This window comes from Pleurodeles waltl, chromosome 5, assembly GCF_031143425.1.
Source record: "Pleurodeles waltl isolate 20211129_DDA chromosome 5, aPleWal1.hap1.20221129, whole genome shotgun sequence".
NCBI classification, from domain to species: Eukaryota; Metazoa; Chordata; class Amphibia; order Caudata; family Salamandridae; genus Pleurodeles; species Pleurodeles waltl.
The window spans coordinates 514,167,309-514,191,229 of NC_090444.1; the positions used below are offsets into that span (position 1 = coordinate 514,167,309).

At 43.9% G+C, this 23,921-nt stretch overlaps 1 protein-coding gene across 6 annotated transcripts in view; it reads left to right on the top strand.

Moving 5' to 3' along the window:
- The window catches only part of REPS1 (RALBP1 associated Eps domain containing 1), a 748,137-nt gene that overhangs the window by 435,160 nt on the left and 289,056 nt on the right, over positions 1–23,921 (top strand). For all 6 annotated transcript variants that reach the window (XM_069234311.1, XM_069234314.1, XM_069234310.1 and 3 more), the window contains one exon: positions 5,762–5,866. In XM_069234311.1, coding sequence (XP_069090412.1) covers positions 5,762–5,866 — 105 coding nt within the window. The remainder of the gene's footprint in view (positions 1–5,761; positions 5,867–23,921) is intronic.

A 23,921-nucleotide genomic window follows, 5' to 3' on the forward strand; every position in this document is an offset into this window, starting at 1 on the left:
TGAGGCTTCGGCCAAAACAGCCTTGAAGTCACTCAGTGCCACGTGCCTTGTTGTACATTTGCTTTGGTACATGGTTGTTATGCTGGTTCCTAATCTTTGCCATGGACTTCATACATATTTCCAGGAATTGGTTGTGGATGATGAGACAGCATCAGGGCAGGTGATATGATTTGGCCTACATACGGCAGATTTGGTCAATGAAAATCTGTTGGGAGGAGAAAGGCTGACTCAGCCTTGAAAAGTTTTAAAACAAACTCTGCCACAACCCACTCTCTTGATCTGCTGCACTAAAGGAAGGGATTGCTGAGAGTTTATGATGGAGGGCCATAACGTCGGACCAGTGGGTCTGACAGATTGTGGATAAGGTAAATGCCCTACTATTCCAGAAGTCTGACCTTTCACAGGGACACCTTCTCTTGCTGAAGCAAAAGGTGGCAGCTTTGCTTCAGGTGGACGTTACATTGTTCCAATCGATGGCAGTCCCTTATTCAGGTTCTTTTGGTGCTTAGGCTTGGAGACTGGACAGTGTTATTCAATTTACTGGAAGCATATTTCCTTATACTGACTGTGGAGTTCCACCGGGAGTATTGGCATTTTATGGTGGGCACTGCTCCCTCTCACTTATGGGTCTTCCCTTTGGCTTGACATCAAAACCATAAGTCTTCACAGGTGGCAGCCCATCTCAGGAGGTCAGGGATTCCAGGTTTTCAGTATCTGTGTGACTGTCTTCTGGCTCTATAGATCTCGTGGTAGCACCTGCAGTTCACTGCATCCTTGCTGCTAGTCTAGGCTTCTCTATGAGTGTGTCAATAAACTGGAGCCCTCTTAGTGCATCCTGTTCCTAGGTGCAGGCCTGGATATCACCTTATGCCGAGCCTTTTCATCTTCACAGAAGATATCAGACATTCATTTGCTGCCCCTGCGCTTTCAGGAAGGTGCTTAGATTACAGTTGTTTGTATCCTTCTCCTGCTCGGTCTGCTAGCTTTTTACATCCTCCTGGTCACGCATGCCCTCTGGAGTGTAAGGGTTCACTAGTGGGGCCTCTGCAGGCAGCAGTCCCAGCAAAGAGGAGGCCTTCAATGCTCTGTTGTGGTCTTCCGGGACACTTCAGTGGAACTTGCCCAGTGGGGTGTGGATTAGAGCCTTTTCAGAGAGACATCCTTCTTACCCCCTCCAGCCGTGGCCATACTAGTGTGACGAATGCCTTTACTCCAGGGTGGGGGCTCACCTGGAGGAGTTGGAGATCAGAAGCCTCTGGTCTCTAGATGAGCAGAAGTTCCAAATCAATCTCCTTGAATTTAGGGTGATTCATCTGGCCCACAAGGCATTTGTCACTTGCCTTCAGTCAGTCAGTCCAGATCTTGACAGACAATATAATATGGATGTCACCAAGCAGGGAGGAGTAAGGTTGCAGTCTCTGTGAAGAAGCTCTGAGACCGTGGTACTGGGCCCACAAGCACTTAATGTGGTTGGTGGCTAATCATCTTACATATTTCCAACTTTGAGTGGCATCTTCACCCGAAGATTGTGAAGGGCAGGTTGAGGCATGCCCCATATGGGTCTCTTTGTCACTCATTCCAGTTCACGTTGTCCGAAGTTCTGTGCCCTCCAGCATCCAAGGCCTGGAGCTTTGGGGGATGCGTTTTGGTTGAAGTGGAACTTTACTCTTTAGTACACATTTACCTCCATGTCCTTACTTCCTCTGGTTCTGAGGACTGTCTACGAACACCGGTCATAAGCCATCTTAGTATCCCCTTATGGGCCAAGAAGGGTGTGGAACGCAGACCCTTGTGGACCTCTCTGTGTCCCTCATTCCGTCTTCCTCTCTGGGTGTATATATTCTCCCAGTTGAAAGGGATTTTCTTCGGCCTCCTCTTCGGAGGCTACACCTTCATGTGTGGAGATTGACCAGGGACACTTTATCACCTTTCAGCGGCCAGATGATGTGGTGGATTTGCTCTTTTCTGATTGTAGTTCCTCCCCCAAATCTGTTTACTCCTGAACGTGGTATAAGGTTATCACTTGTTTTGCAGATTACGAAATTGAGCCCTTGAAAGCATGGCTGTCTGACATTCTCCAGTTCATTGTTTTTGGCCCAGGAAGGTTGTGCCCTGGGTATGGCGATGGGGTATCTAGGGGCCTTGTTGGCTTTTCTTTGTCTTCCAAATCAACCGTCCCTTTTCAAATCCCCCATTTTTACAATTCTTGATAGGTCTGACCAGTCTGATTCCTCCCAAACCTTTTGTTATGCCACAATGGGATTTGAACTTGATTCTGTGCTTTCTATTGGGAGCTCTGTTAGAGCCTCTTCACAGTGGTTGCTTAAGAATTTTAACCATTTAAACATGTTTTCTAGTTACTCAAAAATTCCAAATCAACCTTTGTTCAGATACGAATCCATAAAAGATATACAATTAAAAACAACAATATTTAAAATACAAATATCATTTGAATAAATCATGTTGCCAAACAGCTTCATGTTACTCATCCACATATCATAAATTCTCCAAATGTTTTCCTGCATTTTGTTGCAAAAGCGATAAATTTTGTAATTGCACATCAGATATCTACAGTATCCAATCTATACAAATAATTAAAAACATTGTTACTGCAGCGCAGTTTATTAGCAGTAGACAATGAATTTAAAAAAAACATTTCCTAAAGTTAAATTTATATATAATTTACATGGTAACATAAAGGGCAACATGAATTTGTTCAAATTGACATCACTCATTCTCATAACGTAGGTTCTCTAAATATGTATTTTTTCCTATATTGTATTGCCTTAGAAATACATTTTATAACTGCACAGCAAATTTCTACAGTGTCTAATTTGCATAGGTAATATAAAGCTTCATTACATCAATACAATTTATTAGCAGTAAACAATGGTTTAAAAAAACATTTCTTAACATAATATAACTTGCAGGACACCATAAAGTGCTGTATGGATTGTGCAAATCGGCCATCACAAGGGCAGTTCAGTAAATTCTTAGTCCATTTTCCCATTTTTGGGAAAGCTACTATGAAGTGCAAGGTCCTAAAACGCAATTAAGTTAAATAAAACCGATCTTGGATGTTTGGTACTATTAGCTTATATGTTTGAAAAGTGCTGTCTGTAAATCCACTCGTATATAGCATAGCTGTGGATTTCCTGCCTTCTCTAGCATCCCTTTCGGTCTCTCTCTGTCCCATTAATAGTTTTTTCCACTTTTTTTTTTTTTTTTTAACTATCATAGAGAATACTGAATGGGTCACCTAGATCGGAGTTCAGATCTATACTTTACAACAGATTATTCAAGTGTTCAAACCAGGCTAGACAATCTCTGATAACCTGTTTTGTAAACTTTGTCTCTGCTTTAGACCAAATTCCATGCCATGTTAATAATACACTTTTATAAGAAAGAACATCCTAATTCCTTGTGTACTATATACAATGAAGTTGTGTTTGGCACAGCAAGCAATCTACAAAGAAATTTCTTCTTCATTTCTTATAACAATTGTGGATTTGATGAGACCTGTAATGCAGAGCCGTACATGACACTACTAATAGCTTTACTTCTATAAATTTGTAAAATTTCCCTAATGGGCTTTTTACCTATTTTATTGGAGAACCTAAAAATATCCCCCATTGCTCTTACGTATTTCATTTTCAGAATTTCTAAACGCCGATTCCAAAGGCCCAGATTGGAGAAGTGTACACCCAAAAATGTAAAACTATTCATTTCCACACATTTTTTGCCTTGAGCTGTGTAGGTTTTCTTGCTAGCCTTCTCTGATCCACAGGTCATTACTACAGTTTTATCCAAATTGAGGCGCATATCTTTCTTCCATAAATTTGACAAAACCCTAAATCGGTGGAGCCCCTTAGTGGTCCCTGATAATAAAACAGCACTGTCTGCGTACAGGAGGATCGGGACCGAGCGGTTGCTTTTTTTGGGTACATCAACTGCCAGTTGTCATAAATGGGCATCCACGCCGTTGATATAAAGAGAAAATAGGAGTGGGCTAGTATGCATCCCAGGCGAATGCCTCTCCTCATCCTAAAGCCAGGGTAGACTCCATTTGTCCCATATCGTACCCGTGCAATTAGAAGACTATATAGTTGTGCTAAAAACCAGCTACATATGAAGATGCACACAGATCGACCAAGACTTTCCACTGTTTTGCGTGATTAACTAGATCAAAAGCACTACTAAGATAGTTACTCATTATTTCGGCCAGGCATGTCAGGCAGGATCAGAAAAACGTCTTAAGACTCCCATGCAGATGAACAGCTCTTCGTAGCTTTGTAGGCATCAGAAAAGGAAAAGCAGTGCAGAAAAGACTTTATCTCGTTTTTTGGGTATTTTTGCATTCAATTTGGATGTGCCATGGGCAAAAAAGAATCACCCCAGGGCATCTGGGCACATTCCACAAGAATCAAATCTTCAGCATCTGACTAAGCTAGGGGAGTCCCTGCTGGAGAAATCTGTAGAATAGCCACTTGGGCATCTCACCACATCTTTCCCAAGAACTATTTTCTGGATTCAGGGGCTGGGAGGGATGGTCATTTTGCCCAATCTGTGCTACAGGTCTTCCTGGTATAGCCACACATCAACGACCTCCATCCCATAGGTCAGTGATGCTTGGGAATCTATTCAGGAGATGAGGAATGTGCAGGTAGAAATACCCATCAGAATGAAAAATTACTTTACAATGGTAACAATATTTTTAGTACATACTCTACCTGCAGATTGCTCATCGATCCTTCCCGCCTCCTCTTTTGATGAATGACAGTGGACCGACTTGATAAGGTTCTAGTATTCTGTTGTTGCTCTACATTTCTTGTCTGATTTCATTCTCATCTGGATACTTTAGCGGCCTGAAAAAAACTGATGTTGCTACAACTAAGGCAGTACTTTATGGAGTCAGTGACATCACAGGTGTCACGTTGTTAAATGGATCTTGCGCCCACTACCGTCTGGGAAGAGCTATGGAGAAAGGTTTCCCACAGCATTGTGGCACCTAGAGTATTAGTCAAACATTGAGAAATTTGCATGTAAATAAAGATTTCACTGGAAATATTGATACCAAAGGTAAGTAGCTTTTTCTTCATTGGCACACAGTTTATGGTTTTAAAAAACCTGAGCCACTTTCAGGATAGTTTGTGAGAGGCCCGGATAATACTCTGAGATAAGCACTAATTAGGGAATACCCGCAGAAATGTATCTTTTGGAGATCGAGACTGTATCTCCTGGCCTTTGCACGTTTTCTTCGACTATAACTCATATAATCCTCCTCCTCTGCAGCTCCAACTGTTCAGTGATGGCATCACTGAAGCCTTTGGCTCTTACTGGCCTTAATAGATTCTGTACGTCAGTACTCACGTATGCACATGTTATACGGATGATCAAATCTGATGAAATGTGCACCAAGTCAGTAAAGATAACAATGTTGCTTTGAATGCTGTTCAGAACTGAAACACATTAAAACACATTGCAGTGCACCAGTGTCACGTCTGTTAAACATGCGTTACGATCCAAGTGCTTGAATTATCAACCTCAAAATTCCAATGTGTTTAGTGCTGGGGTACATTTGATAAATAAAATAAACAAACATTGTGTGTGCTCCGTTGTGTAGGGTTGGTATAAAATGATAGTTTGTAACTGGCTGGCTCCTTGACAGATGTATTTTATATCCTTTTAATTGAAGTGTAACTTCTGATAAGTAATTTTACTGTTTTCGTAAACTTATATATTCACTTTCTGGTTTCTTCAGATCCTTCTAATCCTACAAGCCCTTTACTTGCAAAGCCACCAGAACTTTCAGAAGAGAGTAGTAATATGGGTGCGTCTGTAAAGTTTGTTGCTGGAAACACAGTTGGTAAGTTTAACAAATCATTGCAGATATTTAATTTGCTTTCTTTCTACAATTAGAATAAACACAGATCACCTCACAAAATTTAATGTAAACATATGACTGTTAAACACTTTAGTGCACAAAACCTTTGTTAATCAGGGAATGACACTCTTTTTATTCTCAGTTTATGCATGGATTTATATAAGTGAAAATGTGCATCTATCTTACTTCTTGGGTCTAATGTTAAATCGATATGATCAAATCCTGAAATAGTGACAGTGGGAAATTATGTGGAATATTTCTTTTCTGCTGTGCCTTATCATTTACATTTTCCCATTTTATTAATTTTTGGAATATTGGCCTGTGACTCTGTTAGGGCCAAACTATTATGTGGTACACTGTGCACTAGAGTGTGAATGAAAAATCATGCTTAACTTCCTGTTCTCTGCAAAAGGGCACTGTCACTGCTGTTTTTTAACATGCTACTGGACACAGTGCTGAAAATGTGGCATAGTGATCATGTTTAATGCAAATCTGAACATAGCTGTACTGGATTGGAACCCACTTGTATATAAGACACAAAAATAATGGTCCTGTATTGTGCTTTTAATGGGGCCCATCCAAAGCTAAACTCTATTGTAATACAGGCAGTGCGCAGAACTCCCATTATGTGATCCCTGTGACATTGACATTAGCTTGGCACCTGGCGTATCGTTGACCAGCTGGCTACTGATTAATATGTAGTATGCAAAGCTCAGCACAGCTGGCAACGAGTTGAGCACTTACGGATCCTGGTGGTTCATGGGCAAGGTGGGATGATGACCACTGTGCCTATGCTGTTGACTTCCTACATTTTTTGTAGTTTTCACACATCATCCAGTAAAATATTTTACAGAACCTTTAAACTTTGTTTTGTTCATTTTGAGCAGCTGCTATTGCAGGCATAACTCAGGATGGAATGGAAAGGGAAAACATTAACCGTCTGCGCTACTTACGGATCTAGGAAACTTGAGCTGTACCTGCCGTTAACTACTTAGCTTGTTTCAAACACCGAATATGTCCACTTCTGTGCTATTTTTGCACTTTGACCATCTGATAAGACCACCTATTGCCTGTGCTCTGCTGTTTTCAACAGGATTAATTTTCCCCAAAAACCTAATCATGGTGTTTTTAGCATGAGTTGCTGTAGATGCAGATGCATTATATACTCTTGCCATCTAATGTCTTGCATGGATGTTTGCATGCTTTTCTTCAAAAACATTTTGAGCCACATACCTCATGATTCTTGCCTTAGCCCACACAAACCAGTAAAAGGACTGCACATCAGATTATTGTTTTTTCCGCCATTGGTTTTGGGACGTGTGATGTCTTCTCATGGACTTTTTCTGCCAGCCATTAAAGTTTTGGCCCCAGCCCCAAAAAAAACTTCACACTGGATCAGTGACCACAGAGAGTTCTTTAAGGCAGCTCCAGTGCAGCTTTCTAGCAGAAATTCGGGTCATATTGAATGAGTGGGGAGGGTGTTGTGGAGAAATTGCCCTACCAGTTTTGTCCCAACTGTAACTCGAAATCCTATCAATCCGATTACCACTATCTGTATCTTTTCTTTGTTCCCAGAGCATGAGGAGTTGAGCTGCTTGGTGTGTTAGGTTTTCAAGTGGAAGAAGACAAGATACAGACCTGTTCAGACCCGAGGTAATCATGAGCGCGGAAAAAGAAGAGCCTGAGTTTCAGGTTCCTGATGCAGGAAGACCAAAGTCTGGAAACTTTCTGGAAGCTGCGGAGTAGGATCTCCCGCCGCACCAGAGCCTAATACGACCTACGATAAAAACTACTCCTGAAGCCTCCATTCCACCACACAACTCCAGAAGCAACCTGTCCTCTCTCCTCAGGATCAACCTCAAAACATCCTTTTACTGAAGCTGAGAACCACTTCTTAGAGAGCTGGGCATCAAGCCCTGAGACTAGCCACACGATTCCCCAACCCTCAGTTGGCTTCAAGCTTTAAGGCATCTTGACCCCAGAAGGCCTCCTGGGTTCCACGAAAGCCTAATTACAGTGAGTGAGCAAAGCAAGGATGCCCAACTCCTCCTAGAAGAGTATCCTTTCCCCTTACATCCACCCCATTATTGATTAATCCTTCCATGGAACTTTCATTTTATCCTTTCAATGCTTCTATCGTTTAAGAAAATATATCAATTCCACCATCCATTCCTTCAGTATTCATCCATCCACCTTTCACATTTCCAGCCTTCCATCTGTCAATTGCTCAGATTACCATTCATCCAGTGACCATTCTCTCTACACTGTGATCCATCAGTCCACCTATCCAATCGATTTACTCTAACACCTGTTCTTTCACCTTTCGCATCTATTCTTATGCCATGCATTCTTCCACCATTCATTTCAGCTAATCTTTAAATAGGTATAATTTCACCCTTCAAGCTATCCTTCTTTTCACCTTTATATTTATCCAATCTTGTACCGTGTTTTTTCTACTCTTCCTATTAACTTCTCTTCCTTTCATGTTTCCTTCATTCCTTTCACCATTCCTTCCTTTCATCCTACCTTCCTACTTTCCTGTGTCTACTTAGCCATCATTCTTTGTTCCCCCTTTAATTTGTATTACATTTCTCTCTCCCATTCATTCTTTTTGATGCTCTGTCTGTTTTTCCTTGTTTATCGTTTTTTGTCCCGTTCACTGAACTTGATTTACTTAGTAGCCTCTAATCTCCACACCTAGGTTCGATCCTTGTATTCCCTCAGTGCATTGTTATGAATGTTTTGACTGCAGAAAGAAGAGGTCAATATAAACCTTAAAAAAGGTTTAGTGGAATCCAGACTCTGTTTCGGGGCAGCGCCCCCTGTAGCTGCTAAAGTGGGGGGTGATCACCACTGCATCTCACATAGCTGAGAGAAGAAAGCTTACATTTGAGGAGCAAATATCAGAGGAGCTACATACCTTTCTGAAACCCAAAATGGTTAGGGACAAGGCCACCTGTCCTCCAGGCCTGCCTCTAGGCCTCACACGCCACTATCTCCTCATTCACCACAGTTCTCGTCTCACTCCGACTACACTGACTGGGAATATGATGGGCTTTATGTTCTTCATGAAGTGTACCACAACCCTGTAGTACCCAACCTAGAACACTACCCTGCCAAGGCGTCCTCACGATGAGGATTCACTGCCTACCTTGCAGTCATACAAAGGGCAGCCCAGCTCCACAAAGCTAAACTCCATATGGTTGAAGGGGTTGGGGGAGGGTGTTTTGGTCAAAACCCTCTTTAAAACCAAGAGCTCTGCACCATACTGGCCATTCTATTCCCAGTTGGAAATGCAGTACTATCCACTTAAGTGCAAGGAAAGGGATGTACTCTTCCTGATAAGGAGCACAATAAAATTAATATGGCTGGTAAATGTATGGCTGTGGGGGCAGCCATTTAATGGAAGATTGTCAACTCAGTTGGACTGCTCGCTAGATAAGATTGTCATCAGAAGCAAATGAACTAGTTTGTGAAGTTCCTACCTTAAGAGGCAGCAACAGCTGGTCTTGGAAGGTAGTCATCTCAAACAAGAACATTCAGTTTGCCCTGGATTGTACTGATACTGATACTGCATCTGGGGAAATTGGTATCACCATACTGCTGAGATGCCATGGCTGGGAAAAGGCTTTGGGCTTTAGACCGGTTGTCCAGCAACGCCTCATCAGTACGCTGTTTGACATACAGCATCTGGTTGGCCACAAGGTCAATGCATACTAAAGAATTTTTTTTAAAAAAGGACAGGGACACTGCCAAGGTCTGGCTTCTGCAAAAAGAAGCTGAGAGGAGATCCAAAATCAGCCATTTGAGAGGAAAAAGCAGTTTGTTTAGTAACATTAAAATATCTAAGTCCTTCAGCAGAGGTGGCTACCATGTCTTTCGCTGAGGCAGTGGTGGGGGTGGCTCCAGCAAGGGCACTTCTGTCTTAAGCAGTAACTCTCCCTTCATCATTCTGCTCACACAACAGCTTTTGGGAAAGAGTGAGGTTATTCGTTACACAGTGGGAAGAAATAACCTCTGACAAACAAGTGCTCTAATGGTCCAGGCGAGATACTGCCCAGGGTTTCATCCCACTTCACCAAATACTACCTCCTTGCCATGTGAGGTGTAGAGAACATCTGAAACTATTGTAGGAAAAAAAGTACATGCACTCCTCGCCAAAGGTGGCATTAAGAGAGTTCCTCCTCACCACCGTGGCCTAAGACGCAAGACCCACCGACCTTGTGGTTCAGGTGGCCAGCTGTCTGGTCAGCTGAAGTCACACCTGACTCCCTCCCAGATGCTCCCTTTCATCAAAGCTGTTCTGGACACAGTGCAGTACTGGGCTTATCTTCCCGACCGGCGAGTCAAGAATATTCAGACTATGATGACGATATTTCAGCCTCTATCTTAGATTTCCGTGTGACTGACTGAGGCTGCTGGGCCTCAGGTTCTTCTGCATTGTGCTCATGACACATGCCAGGTGGCATATGCACAGCGTCAGGGGAATCTCTCCAACATAGTCCAGATCTTGAATGGAACTGCGAAAGTACTGCAGTCGTGGCTAATGAAGTCTGATTAGGTCAGAAGCAGACCCCTCCTTTCCATTCCCCAACTAGACCAGGCAGTAGTGACAGATGCATCACTCCTAGGATGTTGCGGCCATCTAGGAGAGGTGGAGATCATGGAGACTGGCCTCTGGCGGAAGCAGGACTCCATAAAAGACTGGAATCCGGGCCCTCTGTTCGCCTTTCTGCCCATACCACTGCTGCCAAGAGGAACGACTGGGCCCAAGTGATCCTTGTGGCTCTGGACTGGGCATGGAGAGTTTGGTACCCCCAGCTGCTGAGCATGTCCATTGATCTTCCAATCAGACTGCCCCTTCGGGAAGATCCTCTGCCACAGTAGCAGGGGAGAGTTCTTCACTTGAACCTGTCCACTGTCTGTCTTCTTGCATGGAGATTGAGCGGCAGTACTTGACAGCTTTTGATCTTCCTCCCGAAGTCTATAACACCATCTTGGCAGCCAGGTGTCCCTCCACCAAAACGGTATACGCCTGTCATTGGAAGAAATGTGTGGCATGGTGCACAGAAAGTCTGTTTATTTCCTTTCTGCCCCTCTTTCCAATGTTCTACTGTTAATTCCTTCTCTTGCCGAGCAGGACTCTGCTTTGGGCACTCTTAAGTGCTTATTTATCTGCCTTTTCTGTTTTTTTGCAGTTGCCCTATCAACTTTTCTTGCTCAGGTCTCCTGTTGTGCACAGGTTCCTCAAGGGTCTTACTCATCTCCTCCCTCCATCCCCATTCATTATGCCCCAGTGAGATCTTAATTTGGTTCTGACCTTTTTGATGTGCTCTCCTTTTAAGCTTCATTCCAACTGTACCCTCAGGTTTCTCACATTGAAAACAGTCTTCCTTGTGGCAGTTACATCTGCTCGCGTAATCAGTGAGCTGCAGGCCTTATCTATACCGCCCTACCTCTATCTATCCTAACAAAGTGGTGCTTCGCTCTAGGGCCTCTTTTCTTCCAAAAGTAGGCACGTTGTTTCATGTAGGACAGTTTATCACCTTGCCTACTTTTTTTTATGCATCCCCACATCCTTCAAAGGAAGAGGAGAGACACCACCATGTGGACCCAAAAAGAGACTTGGCCTTATATCTTGATCACACAAAAGAGTTCATGGTGGACAACCAACTCTTTTTAGGGCATGTGGGTGCAAAGAGAGGGAAGGCCATGCAGAAGCAGACCAATACTTTGCATTGAGACCTGCTAGGCACTGGCCAAAAAGCAACCCCCTGAAAACTTGAGGGCTCATTCCACCAGAGCTAAAGCTGAGTCCACTGTGTTGGCGTGTGGAGTTCTGGTCCTGGAGATCTGTCAGGCAGCGCCCTGGGCATCTCTGCGCACATTTTCTAAACACTACTGCATAACAGTCGGGTCCGTAGGAAAGAGCCCTTTGCACGTTCGATCCTGCAGGACTTTCTTGTTTGCAATTGGTTTGCAGACCCACCCCCAGGGATGGTGTTTCTTGGGTATCTATTCAAAGGTACGGAATCTGCAGCTAGAAGTCTCTATGAGATAAACAAGTTACTTACCTTTGGTAACACCTTATCTGATAGAGGCTATACCTAGCTCAAGATTCCTTACTGACTCACCCATCCTCCCCACTCTGCAAATGGATTTCTAGGGGCAGGGTCTTCCCTTTCCGGGCCCTAGTTTTGACACAACAGTGGCCAGTGTTATTTATGGCTCTGTGTTTCTGGCTTGAAAACCCTTGAAAAGAAACTGACATTGGCGTGCCTAGGTGGCACCTATACACCAACGTCATTTCAAGCATGGACAATGCCAACGACCAACACAGGGCCAATCCACGGCACCTAATGGCCCATGAAAAATCATCCGGATCCAGTCTGATGCTTGGGGAGAATTCAAAGGTAAGGAATCTGAAGCTAGATGTCGTCTCTATTAGATAAGGTGTTACCAAAGGTAAGTAATTTGTTTGACTCAAAACACTCTCCTGTGTTCGTTCAACAACAACATGAGGCTAAGCAGCCCTTTTCTTGAACCGCTACCTCAAGTTCACATTAGCACTAGTACCTCACTCATGGGGTGGGGAAATCACATCTTCACCAACTGACTGTTCAGGGTGCCTGGACCTCCAAAACAACATAGTGGTCAGAGCACTTAGCTGGAATGCATTCCAATCAATATGGCATCTGGAGCCTTTACCTCCTCATCTGAGGCAAAGCAGTACTTATAAAAACTAACAGCTTGACTGCAATGTATTATATCCAGAAGTGTACTGGCACTCACATGCCCCAGCTGTCAGCTATAGTCCAAAGCCTTTTGCATTGTGAATTTCAATCAATAAATCAGGGATTTGTAAAGCGTGGCTAGTCACCGTGAGGGTCTCAAGGCGCTTTGTGGGGTGAGGTGGGGAGGGGGTGGAAGGAGGGAGAAGGGGTGCTGAGGATCAGTCGAAGAGCCTTTGGAATTACATTCAGCCGCTTAAGCATCTACCGGGGGTAGTTAACAACATTGTGGATCTGTTAAACAGGATGCATCAACAAGTCCACAAATGGGAGATGATTCTCTAAGTGCTTCAAAGGTATTTGTGCCAATTGGGTACTCCTGCAATTGATTTGTAAGGTACTGTGTGAAATGCTAAATCTTTGCCTCCAGATTGCACAGTCCTGGATTAATGCACAACGGATGAACTGGTCAGATATATTTACTTACGTTTTCCTCCACTGCCCGTGATCCCATTTGTTGTGAGGAAAATGAGGCAAGAATCCATGATCCTCTTTCTGGTGGCAACCACAGTCAGCCTTGGATTTTGATTGTTCTTGGAAATGTCCCCTCAGTCCTCGTCAAAAGCTTCTGCTGGGACCAGATGTACTGACTCAGCATCAGGGGTCAATCAGATAGATAGGCCTTGTGTAGCTTGGTTACTTCACACATCCAGAGGAGTGAGTGCTAATTCGGTGTGAGGTTGGTAGACCTACTACAAATGCCTGCTGCAGAAAGGTGGAAAGGATTTGTCTATTTGGGTAAACAAATAGCCCCCTCCCCAAAGCATCTCTAAGACATCTGCAGTCTTTTACATTTGCAGGAAGCAGGCTTGGCTTAAACTTCAATTTGCCTAAATTTAGCTGCAGTGGTAGCCTAAATGCAAAACTTAACATTTGTCTCTGTTTAGGACACATGTAGTCAAGGCCTTCTTGGAGTGCCTTTAAAGGGTGATTCCTTCAAGAACTCTTACAGTGCTAGCCTGGAATTTGAACATAGTCCTAACAAGACTGTTGGTTCCTACTTCTGAGCATCTATGCTCTTGTGGCATGCAATTCTTGTGTGGGAAGGTAGCCTTCCTTCTCTCTGTCACCTTTCTTAGTAGACTCAGCATGTTTGCTGGCATTTACAGTGACAGAAGCTTTCATCCAGGTACTTAAGGCTAGAGTGGTTTTGAGAACATACCACAGACATCTTCCAAAAGGCGTATCTCCTTTTCATGTAAACCAGAAAATTGAGTTGCTTATTTTCTTCCCTCACTTAGAGACTGTGGCAGAAAGGCCTTTGCACACACTTGATGTCAACAGAGCACTGAACCTGTAATCTACAAAAAAGCTCTTAAAAGCCATCCTATTTTCAAAGGTGATATCACCAGAGCAAATGTTAATTGTATACAAATGCACTATGCGAAGACTTGCCGTGCATTACTTATACCTGAAGCACTGTCGTAGTTCGGACTCTTGCTCTGGGCAAGACTGCTGGTTAAAGGATGACAGTACTTTTGCTTGTAGGCGACTATGCCTTTCCTACAACAAGTCGCAACTGTTGTCCCAACCTTACCGGCTCACTAGCAGCACCTCACCAGAAACACAATAGTAAAAGGTGATTTGTGGCAGCCTTTACGCATGGACTCGAGAATAAGATATCTCAGGGAATGTCTGGGTTGAATGGAGATTACCCCTTTCTCACAGATATATTGTGTCTCATACAAACGCAGGCAATGACAAAGATGCAGTAAAGTTTCAATAGTTTTTATTAACATAACTGCAATTTGTGATAAGTTGCATGGGCTGCAATGATTAGGATAATGAATAATGCAAGGAACAGAATTGTGAAGACGAGAGTCATTATTACAAAGACCCCCACCATCTTGCAATGCATAGAAAAGACATACGAGGTGTAATATGCCCTAATGTGAAAGGCCTAACCTACCTAAAGGAGAGCCGGGTTTGTAAAACCTGATCTGTCAATGCCATGTCCATGAAAGGAGCCCCCAACCCTTGTTTCCTTGGAATGAGGTCTCTATCTCAGACTCCGCAGAGACACGAATTTTGGGTCAGCGTCATAATGACGTGCAGCATCGATATCAGTGATGATGGCGATGCCCTCTGGTCGGAATCCCTCTGATTATCTGTCTAAAGAATGATGTATTTATACAGATCTACAAGGACCCCTGACGTAGGTGTGTTTCGAAACAATAGATAACAGACATGCCTGGGACGGCAATTAATATAAACAATCCCTCGAAAGTATAGAGAGGGAAAATCCCTAAGTGTGAACACCTTCTGTTTGTTTGTCTTTGTTGCTTGATCTTGACGCCTTAGCGCGGTGACACTGATAATGTAACTCATAACAAGTGGCCTAACTATCAACAAGGCAGCCACCTTAGAAGAATTAAATAATTAAATGGGCTAAGACAGAGCAAGCTAAGTAGGTTAAAAGTCACTAGACGATGGGGGCACGGGTCTGCAAGCCAGAGGCTAAGCAAACTCCTGTTATACCCATTAAAAACGAACTAGGATTCACTACAGCACTTTCCACTCAAAAGAAAGCAGCTGCTACTTTCCAGGGAACATTTCAAAGGCAGACATATGTAAAGCTGCTACCTGGGAAACTTCACACATTTACCAAACACTACTGTGTGGATGTCCAAGCCAATTGGGAGACTTTAGGTGACCCAACATTTTTAAAAACTGATTTGGAAACATGTACTATCAGCTCCCTAGCCACGGCTTATGGAAGGTATTGGTTGGCAGACTATGACAGCATATGTTCCTATAGCAACATAAACTATCACTGGGAACAGTTACTTAACCTGTTAGCATCTGTTCTTAGCTTGTAGTGTTGTAGATTCAACCCCGAGGCAAGCAAGGATCCAAAATGTTTTTCCTTTCTCTGTCCCTTCACAATGCACAGCACATACTTTTCTGTCCTACTTAGCTGCACTCCACAGACATTACTCACTGGCTGAGACAAAAACTAACAGATGTGTAATTAATGTGATTTAAAACTTTGTCTAAGAAAAATAACTTTCAAGCAGCCATGCACAGTACTAGATAGCAGGATTATGCAGAGTATGTTATTCTATAGCGCTACAAACAGATGAATACAGATTTAGTAACGTTGTACTTTTATAAATATTTTTAAATGCAGGCCCACTGAACACACATCATTAGTGTCTCAGGTGTTTTACACTGCAACTAAAACTCTGTCAGCTGTTTGAGTAATGTGGTAGTGTTCCTAAAATTTGATGCTTTATGCCTTACAACCCGCTCTCTCCTTCTGCAGAATATTTTTCTAACTTGAATCCTGGCCTCATCCTTATTTGTTGCTTCAAGGCACTTATCTACGCTTTGTTGTTTCGAGAGTTTCATTTACAGTGACTTGAAACCTCATTTAGAGTTTGGACTGAACTGAGTATCTCTAATTTCTGGAGGGCTCTGTAAGTACAAAGTATAATCCACTGCTGAATTTCCCTCCACTGCAGGAATGGCATGGCAGAGGAAATTCAGCTACTGAATTCTTAGTAACTCCCTCAATTTGAGGATTTTCAGTTCCATCTAAACTTGAAATGAGGCCCCAGGTTTTACAAGCAATGTCCACACCTTTCTAGCTAATTGTCTGGAGAGAAGGCATACTCTGCATTAGAGCTTTAAAGACAGCAGAGCTATTTCCAGCTCCTTAGGCCTTTCCATGGCCCCTCACCAACGCCAGTCTGCCTTCTTCCTTTTTTGTGGCCACGGAAGGGGCTTACAACTGTGTCTTTACATGCCCAGCCACCAAACTACACAATCATTTTTTGGCCGAGGATGTGGTTCCCACAGACCACATGGGACAGGTAGCCAGAGGTTGTGCCATGCCACCATCTTACAACAATTTGTCTGAGGACCATCTCTTCTTACTCCGTGAGGAGGTGCTAACTCTCTTGGCCAAAGGAGCTATAGTGAAATTGCTAACATCAGAAGTAGGTCTTGGTTGCTTTTGCTGCTACTTTCTGGTGCCCACAAAGAATAAAGTCCTGTCTTGTTCTAGACCTGCACCTTCTCAATCTCTTCCTGTAAAAGAAGAAATTCAGAATGCTCACACTCGCTCAAGTCCTGTCTGCCCTGGACCCAGGAGACTGGATGATATAGCTGGATTTATAGGATGCTTATTTTCACATCCCTGTCCTGCCTGTCCACAGGCATTACCTGCAGTTCGTGGTCGGCTAAGAGCCCTTTCAGGTTGCTATGCTACACTAGGGCCATACCAGTGCCTCCCAGGTGTTCACAAAAGTGATGGCTGTGGTCGCAGCTCATCTGTGGAAGTCAGTCTTTCCCTACCTTGATGATTGGCTGTTCAAAGTAGGCTTGCCCCAGGCAGTCGTCTCCCACCTTCAGACTACGGTGAACCTTCTGCACTCTCTGGGGTTCACTATCAACATGCCGAAGTCACATGTGACTCCTTCTCAGATGTTCCCTTTCATTGTAGCTGGTCTGGACACAGTGCAGGTTCGGGCCTATCCTCCTGAACGCCAAGCCAAGGATATTCAGGCTGTGGTCCTGTTTTTTTTTTTTAGCCTCTATCCCGGATTTCATTGAGGCTGGCTCTGAGGCTGTTGGACCTCATTGCCTCCTGCATCTTTCTTGTTAGACAAATGCTTATTGGCAAATGAGGGCTTTAAGTTCCGGTTAGGACAGCATCAGGGGACTCTCTCAGATATGATCGAGATCTCGGAGGGAATTGCAAATATCTGCAGTAGTAGCTAGCAAACTGCAGATGGGTCAGTGGCAGACCCATCTCCCTTCTACCAACATGAGTTAACTGTAGTGACAGATGCGTCACTTCTGTGCTGGGTGGCCACCTAGGAGAGCCAGCGATCAGAGTACCCTGGTCTCCAGTGGAAATCTGGACTCCACATCAGTCTATTGGAGCTCCGAGCAATATGGGGAAGGCTGGTTCACATGTTCACAGACAACACCTTTGCCATGTGGTATTGCAGCAAACTGAGTGGGGTTGTGTGGACCCTTTGTCAAGAGGTGCTGCGCCTCTGCATATGGCTGGAACATCAGGGCATATCTCTGGTGGTTCATCACTGGGTGGGTTCTCTGAATCCCAGGGCGGAGAAACGCAGCCATCGATGCCTAACAAATCATGAATGGCACCTTGATACGGAGGTGGCGCAAGGTCTCTTCCAAGAACAGGGGAGACTGTTGGTTAGATCTGTTTGCCTTGCCGAGAACGTGCAACATAAGCAGTTTTCAAGGCTCAGAGACATGGTTCATCTCAAGTGAAACTCAGACCTTCTGTAAGCATTTACGCCAATACCACTGTTGCCCCAAATTCTCAAGATCAGGAATGACTGGGCCCAAGTCATTCTTGTGGCCCCAGATTGGGCACGAAGAGTCTGGTAATCACAAGCTGTTGAGAATGAGCATCAGTCCTCCTTTCGGGGTGCCTTTTCGGGAGGATATTCTGTCGCAGCAGCAGGGCAGAGTTCTGCACAGGAACCGAAAAACACTCTGTCATCATGCATGGAGATTGAGCAGCGACAGTTGACAGGTTTCAACCTTCTGCCTGAAGTCTGCAGTGTTATTTTGGCAGCCTGACCAAGCTCTGTCATGCCTAACATTCCCATTTTGCAGTCTGAAGTGTGTTTTATTTTTGTAATTCTCAAAATATATCTTGGACTTATTTTCTTAATTTTTGGTGTAGACTTTAATAATGCTTTGCAGATGTTTCACAGTCTTAAAAGGGTATGAAAGTGGTGTTTACAGAGACAAATAAGTATGCAACAGAGCAGTCCTTAATTGTAATTAGACTTTTGTCCTTAGGACATAAATGCTGCACACTTGATAGCACTATAATGGCAGAAGATAAACATAAAAGATAACAAGATAGTGAGGATAGAGAGAAGGTTAAAAGGTTTTATGCGCTCCTGCATTTAATACAATCTGACTGTAGTGAAGTAGATGTATGGGTTTATGCATATATGTGGTATTTGTGTAGTGTAGACCTCAGCAAAAGGGAACAGAGCCTTGTATTGGATCAGAGGCAAAGTAAGTTGATGAGAGGTTGAAGGAAAAGCTGGTTTCGGAGTGTGAAGATTAACTGTTGCTTTGTTGTGAATTGCAATGGAGGATTACCAGGAAGGAGATTGCTCTGCCGCAAATGCAAGTTTCTATAGTGATTACAAGACCATGGGAGAATCCCACCACAGGGCAAAGTCCTCGTTAAGAACAATACACTGAAAATATTGTGATCAAAACAAAGCGAGGGCTTGATACAAGGCATTAATCATTATTTACCCTCTTCTGATCTGGGCCGAAAATAACGGGGGCCCATGCAGAGATTACTGTCTGTCATTTGAACACATCTGCATTCTTGCTGAGATCAAGTCTCTCTGTAACAATCCCAGGAAAGCTGGCTCCCCGTCTCCTGCTGGAGCCAGTTTTGCTTGCGTATGCAGGGAGCTGTTGTAAATGCAGCTCTCTGCGTGCTGGAGCAGTCGTTTCATCTTTCCCTGCCATAATGACAGTGGGCAGGGAAAGAGATGACAACTCCCTTCCAGCAAGCTGAAGCATTTTCAAAGCTATTGCTTGGTGAAAGCGGAGTGTTTAATTTTTCTTGGTGGGAGCAGTCCGCTCCCGCCAAGCAAAAGCAAACCGCTACCTCCTGAGGGTGGGCACCTTGGGAGTTAGCAGGAGCCGGCCCTGGAGGATGGTGATCCCCAGGGCCATGGATGGCTCTAGGAGGGGGGCTGTGTGCCCCTGCCCCCCTCCTTCTTTTGAATGGCCCTGGGGAGGTGGTGGTCCCCCGAGCCGGACCCCCTCCTTGAATGCTATTTTAGCCCCAGTGAGGTGCCAGGCCCAGGGAGTGGTGGGAGTCCACTCACCGAACCAACCCCCTCCCCTCACTTGCTTTAGTTATAACAATTGTAGCCCTGGGTAGATGGTGTTCCATGGGGTGCCGGGTGCCACACCACCCTCTGCATATTTATCAGTTAAAGCCGGGGAGGTGGCGAAATTAGCAAATATTTGCGAATCTGGCCATGAATTTAAAAAATAAATGCATTTTTGCTATGACAGGGTCCTGGGGGACCCTTGTACCAAGGCTAGGGGCTTTAGGGTAAACGTACCCTGCCCTCTTTTGTTTTTTCACATTTGTTTTTGAGACTCGTCTGAAGCAGCATCTCAAAATGGCTGCCAACACTTCCTGGTTAAAGTGTTGACAGACAATCAGATCTCTGCATGAGAAAGGGAGAATTTGTGAAGCCTTCGCGCCTATAGATACGCAAATTTGTTTTTCTTTTCGTATTTCAGAAACTACTGAACAGATTTTCACAACATTACAAATAGGCTTATTTCCGGCCCAAAAGCTACCTTTCTGCTAAATTAGGTGTAATTCTGTCCAGCGGTTCGGGTTCTAGTTATGTTAAAAATCCCTATGAGAATTAACATGGGAAAAACATTTTTTACCCCCTCTTTTTCTAGGGCTCCGCTTGACGGATCACTGTGAAACATTCCATGCACATCAAGATCATTGGGCACACTTTTTTGGAAATGTTTGTGAAGATTTGTCAAACTGCACCAAAGATAAAGCGAAGTCACAAATTATTTTTCAATGGAAACTGGGTCCTAATCAGAAGGAAATACACACACACACATACATGTGTGTCTCTCTCTCGCTCTCTTATATATATATATGTTCGATGGCATGTGTAGCTGCAGATACACATGCTATGCATAGTCCTGCCATCTAGTGTTGGGCTCGGAGTGTTACAAGTTGTTTTTCTTTGAAGAAATGTTTTCAAGTCACAGGATTGACTCCTCCTCTTCGGCTCCATTGCGCATGGGCATCACTCCATGTTAGATTGTTTTCTTTCCGCCATCGGGTTCGGACGTGTTTCTCTTCGCTCCGGTACTTTGTGTCGGAAAAGTTCTAAAAACTCTTATTCGTCAGAAACAGGCAAACACTGACCCATCGATTCCAAGCCTCGAAAATCGCTTTCGGAGCCAAGGCCTACATCCACTCTCTGCCTTTCGATTCAGGGAAAACCGGCATCGGAGCCAAAAGACCCAGCTACACAGAGGAGCATGGACTTTTGAAACAACTTAAAGAAAGCCATAGATTTTCGGAGGAATTCACACAAATGGAGGACATTTTATGAAGGGCAGGCCAGAATTTATATTCATGACGACACTGGCAAGATTATAACTGCACCTCCTCTGAAAACCAAGAGGAAGCTAGACTTTCAAGGACAATTGGACACCGATCAGCCACCAGCTAAAGTGCCAAGTCCTAAGCAAAAACCTCCACAATTTTCACCTCATCAGTCTCCTCCTCATTCTCCTCACCTGCTTGTCTCTCCACCTACTACTCCTACACCTGCACAGTCTCCTGTACATTCTGTAGATTCACAACAGGGCAATGTCGATCCATGGGATCTCTATGATCCAGATCCCATTCCGGATAACAGCCCAGACTGCTATCCTTCCAAACCATTACCACCAGAAGATAGCACTGGATACACTCAAGTTCTGGCTAGGGCGGCGTCATACCACAATGCCGCCATGCACACCGAGCCTTTTGAGGATAATTTTCTCTTTAATACATTATCCTCCACTCACACTACTTACCAGTCCCTTCCCATGCTTCCAGGCATGTTAAGGCACGCACTTCAAATATTTCAAGAGCCAATCAAGGCCAGGATCATCACTCCCAGAGTGGAGAAAAAATATAAACCACCTCCCTCTGATCCGGCATTCATTACTTAAAAATTGCCTCCTGATACTGTAGCTGTGAGTGCAGCAAAGAAAAGGGTCAACTCTCAGTCATCTGGTGATGCACCACCACCAGACAAGGAGAGCAGAAAATTTGATGCTGCTGGCAAAAGAGTAGCATTGCAAGCAGCCAATCAATGGAGAATAGCCAACTCCCAAGCACTACTTGCTAGGTATGATAGGGCCCACTGGGACGACATGAAAGATGATATCCAGCATCTCCCCAAAGACCAACAAAAGAGGGCACAGCAAATAGTCGAGGAAGGGCAGGCTATTACTAACAACCAGATTAGATCAGCCCTAGACTCAGCAGACACAGCAGCTAGGGCAATCAATACTGCTGTTACTGTTCGGAGACACGCATGGCTTCGGTCGTCAGGGTTTAAGCCTGAAATCCAGCAGGCTGTCCTTAATATGCCATTCAATGAGAAACAGCTTTTTCGCCCTGAAGTTGATACGGCCATTGAAAAAATGAAGAAAGACTCAGACACTGCTAAAGATATGGGTGCTCTCTATACTAAGCAATACAGAGGTTCGTTTCTGAAAATTCAATACAGGGGTGGTTTTAGAGCACAAACACCTGAGGCATCCACCTCACAATCCAAATCATCTTACCAGCCTAAATACCAACAAGGTGGGTTTAGAGGAACTTATAAAGGCCAATTCCCCAGAGGTAGGGGGGAAATATCAGCCAGCAAAACAAGCCTCACAGCCAAAACAGTGACTCTCTCCACCTCTTCCCTCATCACACTTCACCTTTGGGAGGAAGACTGCAAACGTTCCACAAACATTGGTTACCCATTACAACAGACAACTGTGTATTGTCTATTATCCGCAATGGTTACTACATAGAATTGGCACAAATCCCCCCAGGTATACCTCCAAAACTACACAAACTCTCCTCCCAACACATCTCCATGTTGCAAGAAGAAGTGCAGTCACTATTACTCCAACAAGCCATAGAGCTTGTACCACAAGATCAGATAGGAACAGGGGTTTACTCCCTGTACTTTCTTATTCCCAAAAAAATGGAACCTTGAGACCAATACTAGATCTTAGAACTCTCAATCTTTACATCCTATCAGAACACTTTCACATGGTAACACTACAAGATGTAGTCCCACTGCTACAACAAAAATATTTCATGGCAACATTAGACCTCAAGGATGCGTATTTTCACATGCCTATCCATCCAGCGCACAGAAAATATCTCAGGTTTGTAATACGGGGAAAAAATTACCAGTTCAAAGTATTACCCTTTGGGATACCAACAGCTCCCAGAGTACTTACAAAATGCCTTGTGGTAGTTGCAGTCTACCCAGGAAGGCAACTCATCCATGTCTTTCCATATCTGGATGATTGGCTAATAAAATCCAACAGTCATACACAGTGTCAAAACCATACACATTATGTAATACAAACCATACACACTCTAGGGTTCTCTATAAACTACCAAAAATCCCACTTGCAGCCTGCACAAATTCAACAGTATTTAGGAGCCACTCAAAATACGCAAACAGCACTTGCAAGCCCAAGTCCTTTAGGGTACAAACATTCCACAATGTATTAGCACAAATTCAGTCAAACCAACAGTACACAGTCAAATTTGTAATGAAACTGTTGGGCATGATGGCATCATGCATCGCCATTGTCCCAAGTGCAAGATTAAACATGCGGCCCTTACAACAGTGCCTTGCAAAACAATGGTCACAGGCACACGGTCAAATTCAAGATCTAGTGTTGATAGACCGCCAAACACGCATATCACTTCAGTGGTGGAATTCCACAAATTTAAACAAAGGGCAGCCATTTCAAGACCCCGTGCCTCAAACCACACTTATAACAGATGCATCAATGATTGGATGGGGAGCATACCTCAACAATCACAACATTCAAGGACAATGGGACACCAAACACAAACAACTGGTCAGGGATATTTGCTTATGCTTTCCCCCTCTCCCGCTCATTCCATTTCTAGTCAACAAACTGTCAAAACAAACTCAAACTCATACTTATAGCACCGACGTGGGCATGTCAACCCTGGTACAGGACACTGTTAGATCTGCCAGTAGTACCACACATCAAACTCCCCCAACAGACCATATCTGTTAACACAAAACAAACAACAGATCAGGCATCCAGATCCAGTAATACTCAATCTAGCGATTTGGCTCCTGAAGTCTTAGAGTTTGGATATCTACATCTTCCAACAGAGTGCATGGAAGTAATTAAACAAGCTAGAAAACCCACTACCAGGCAGCTTTATGCGAACAAACGGAAAGGGTTTGAGTTTTACTGTCAATCTTTCAGCATCAATACAAGACATTGTAAGTTACTTGCTTAATCTGCAAAAAGCAAATTTAGGCTTTTCGTCCATCAAAATACATCTCACTGCTATTTCAGCGTATGGAAGGACTAAAACGCATCATACCACCAAGAACACCCCCATTGCCTTCGTGGAATCTAAATATTGTACTCCCACGATTCATGGGTCCGCCATTTGAACC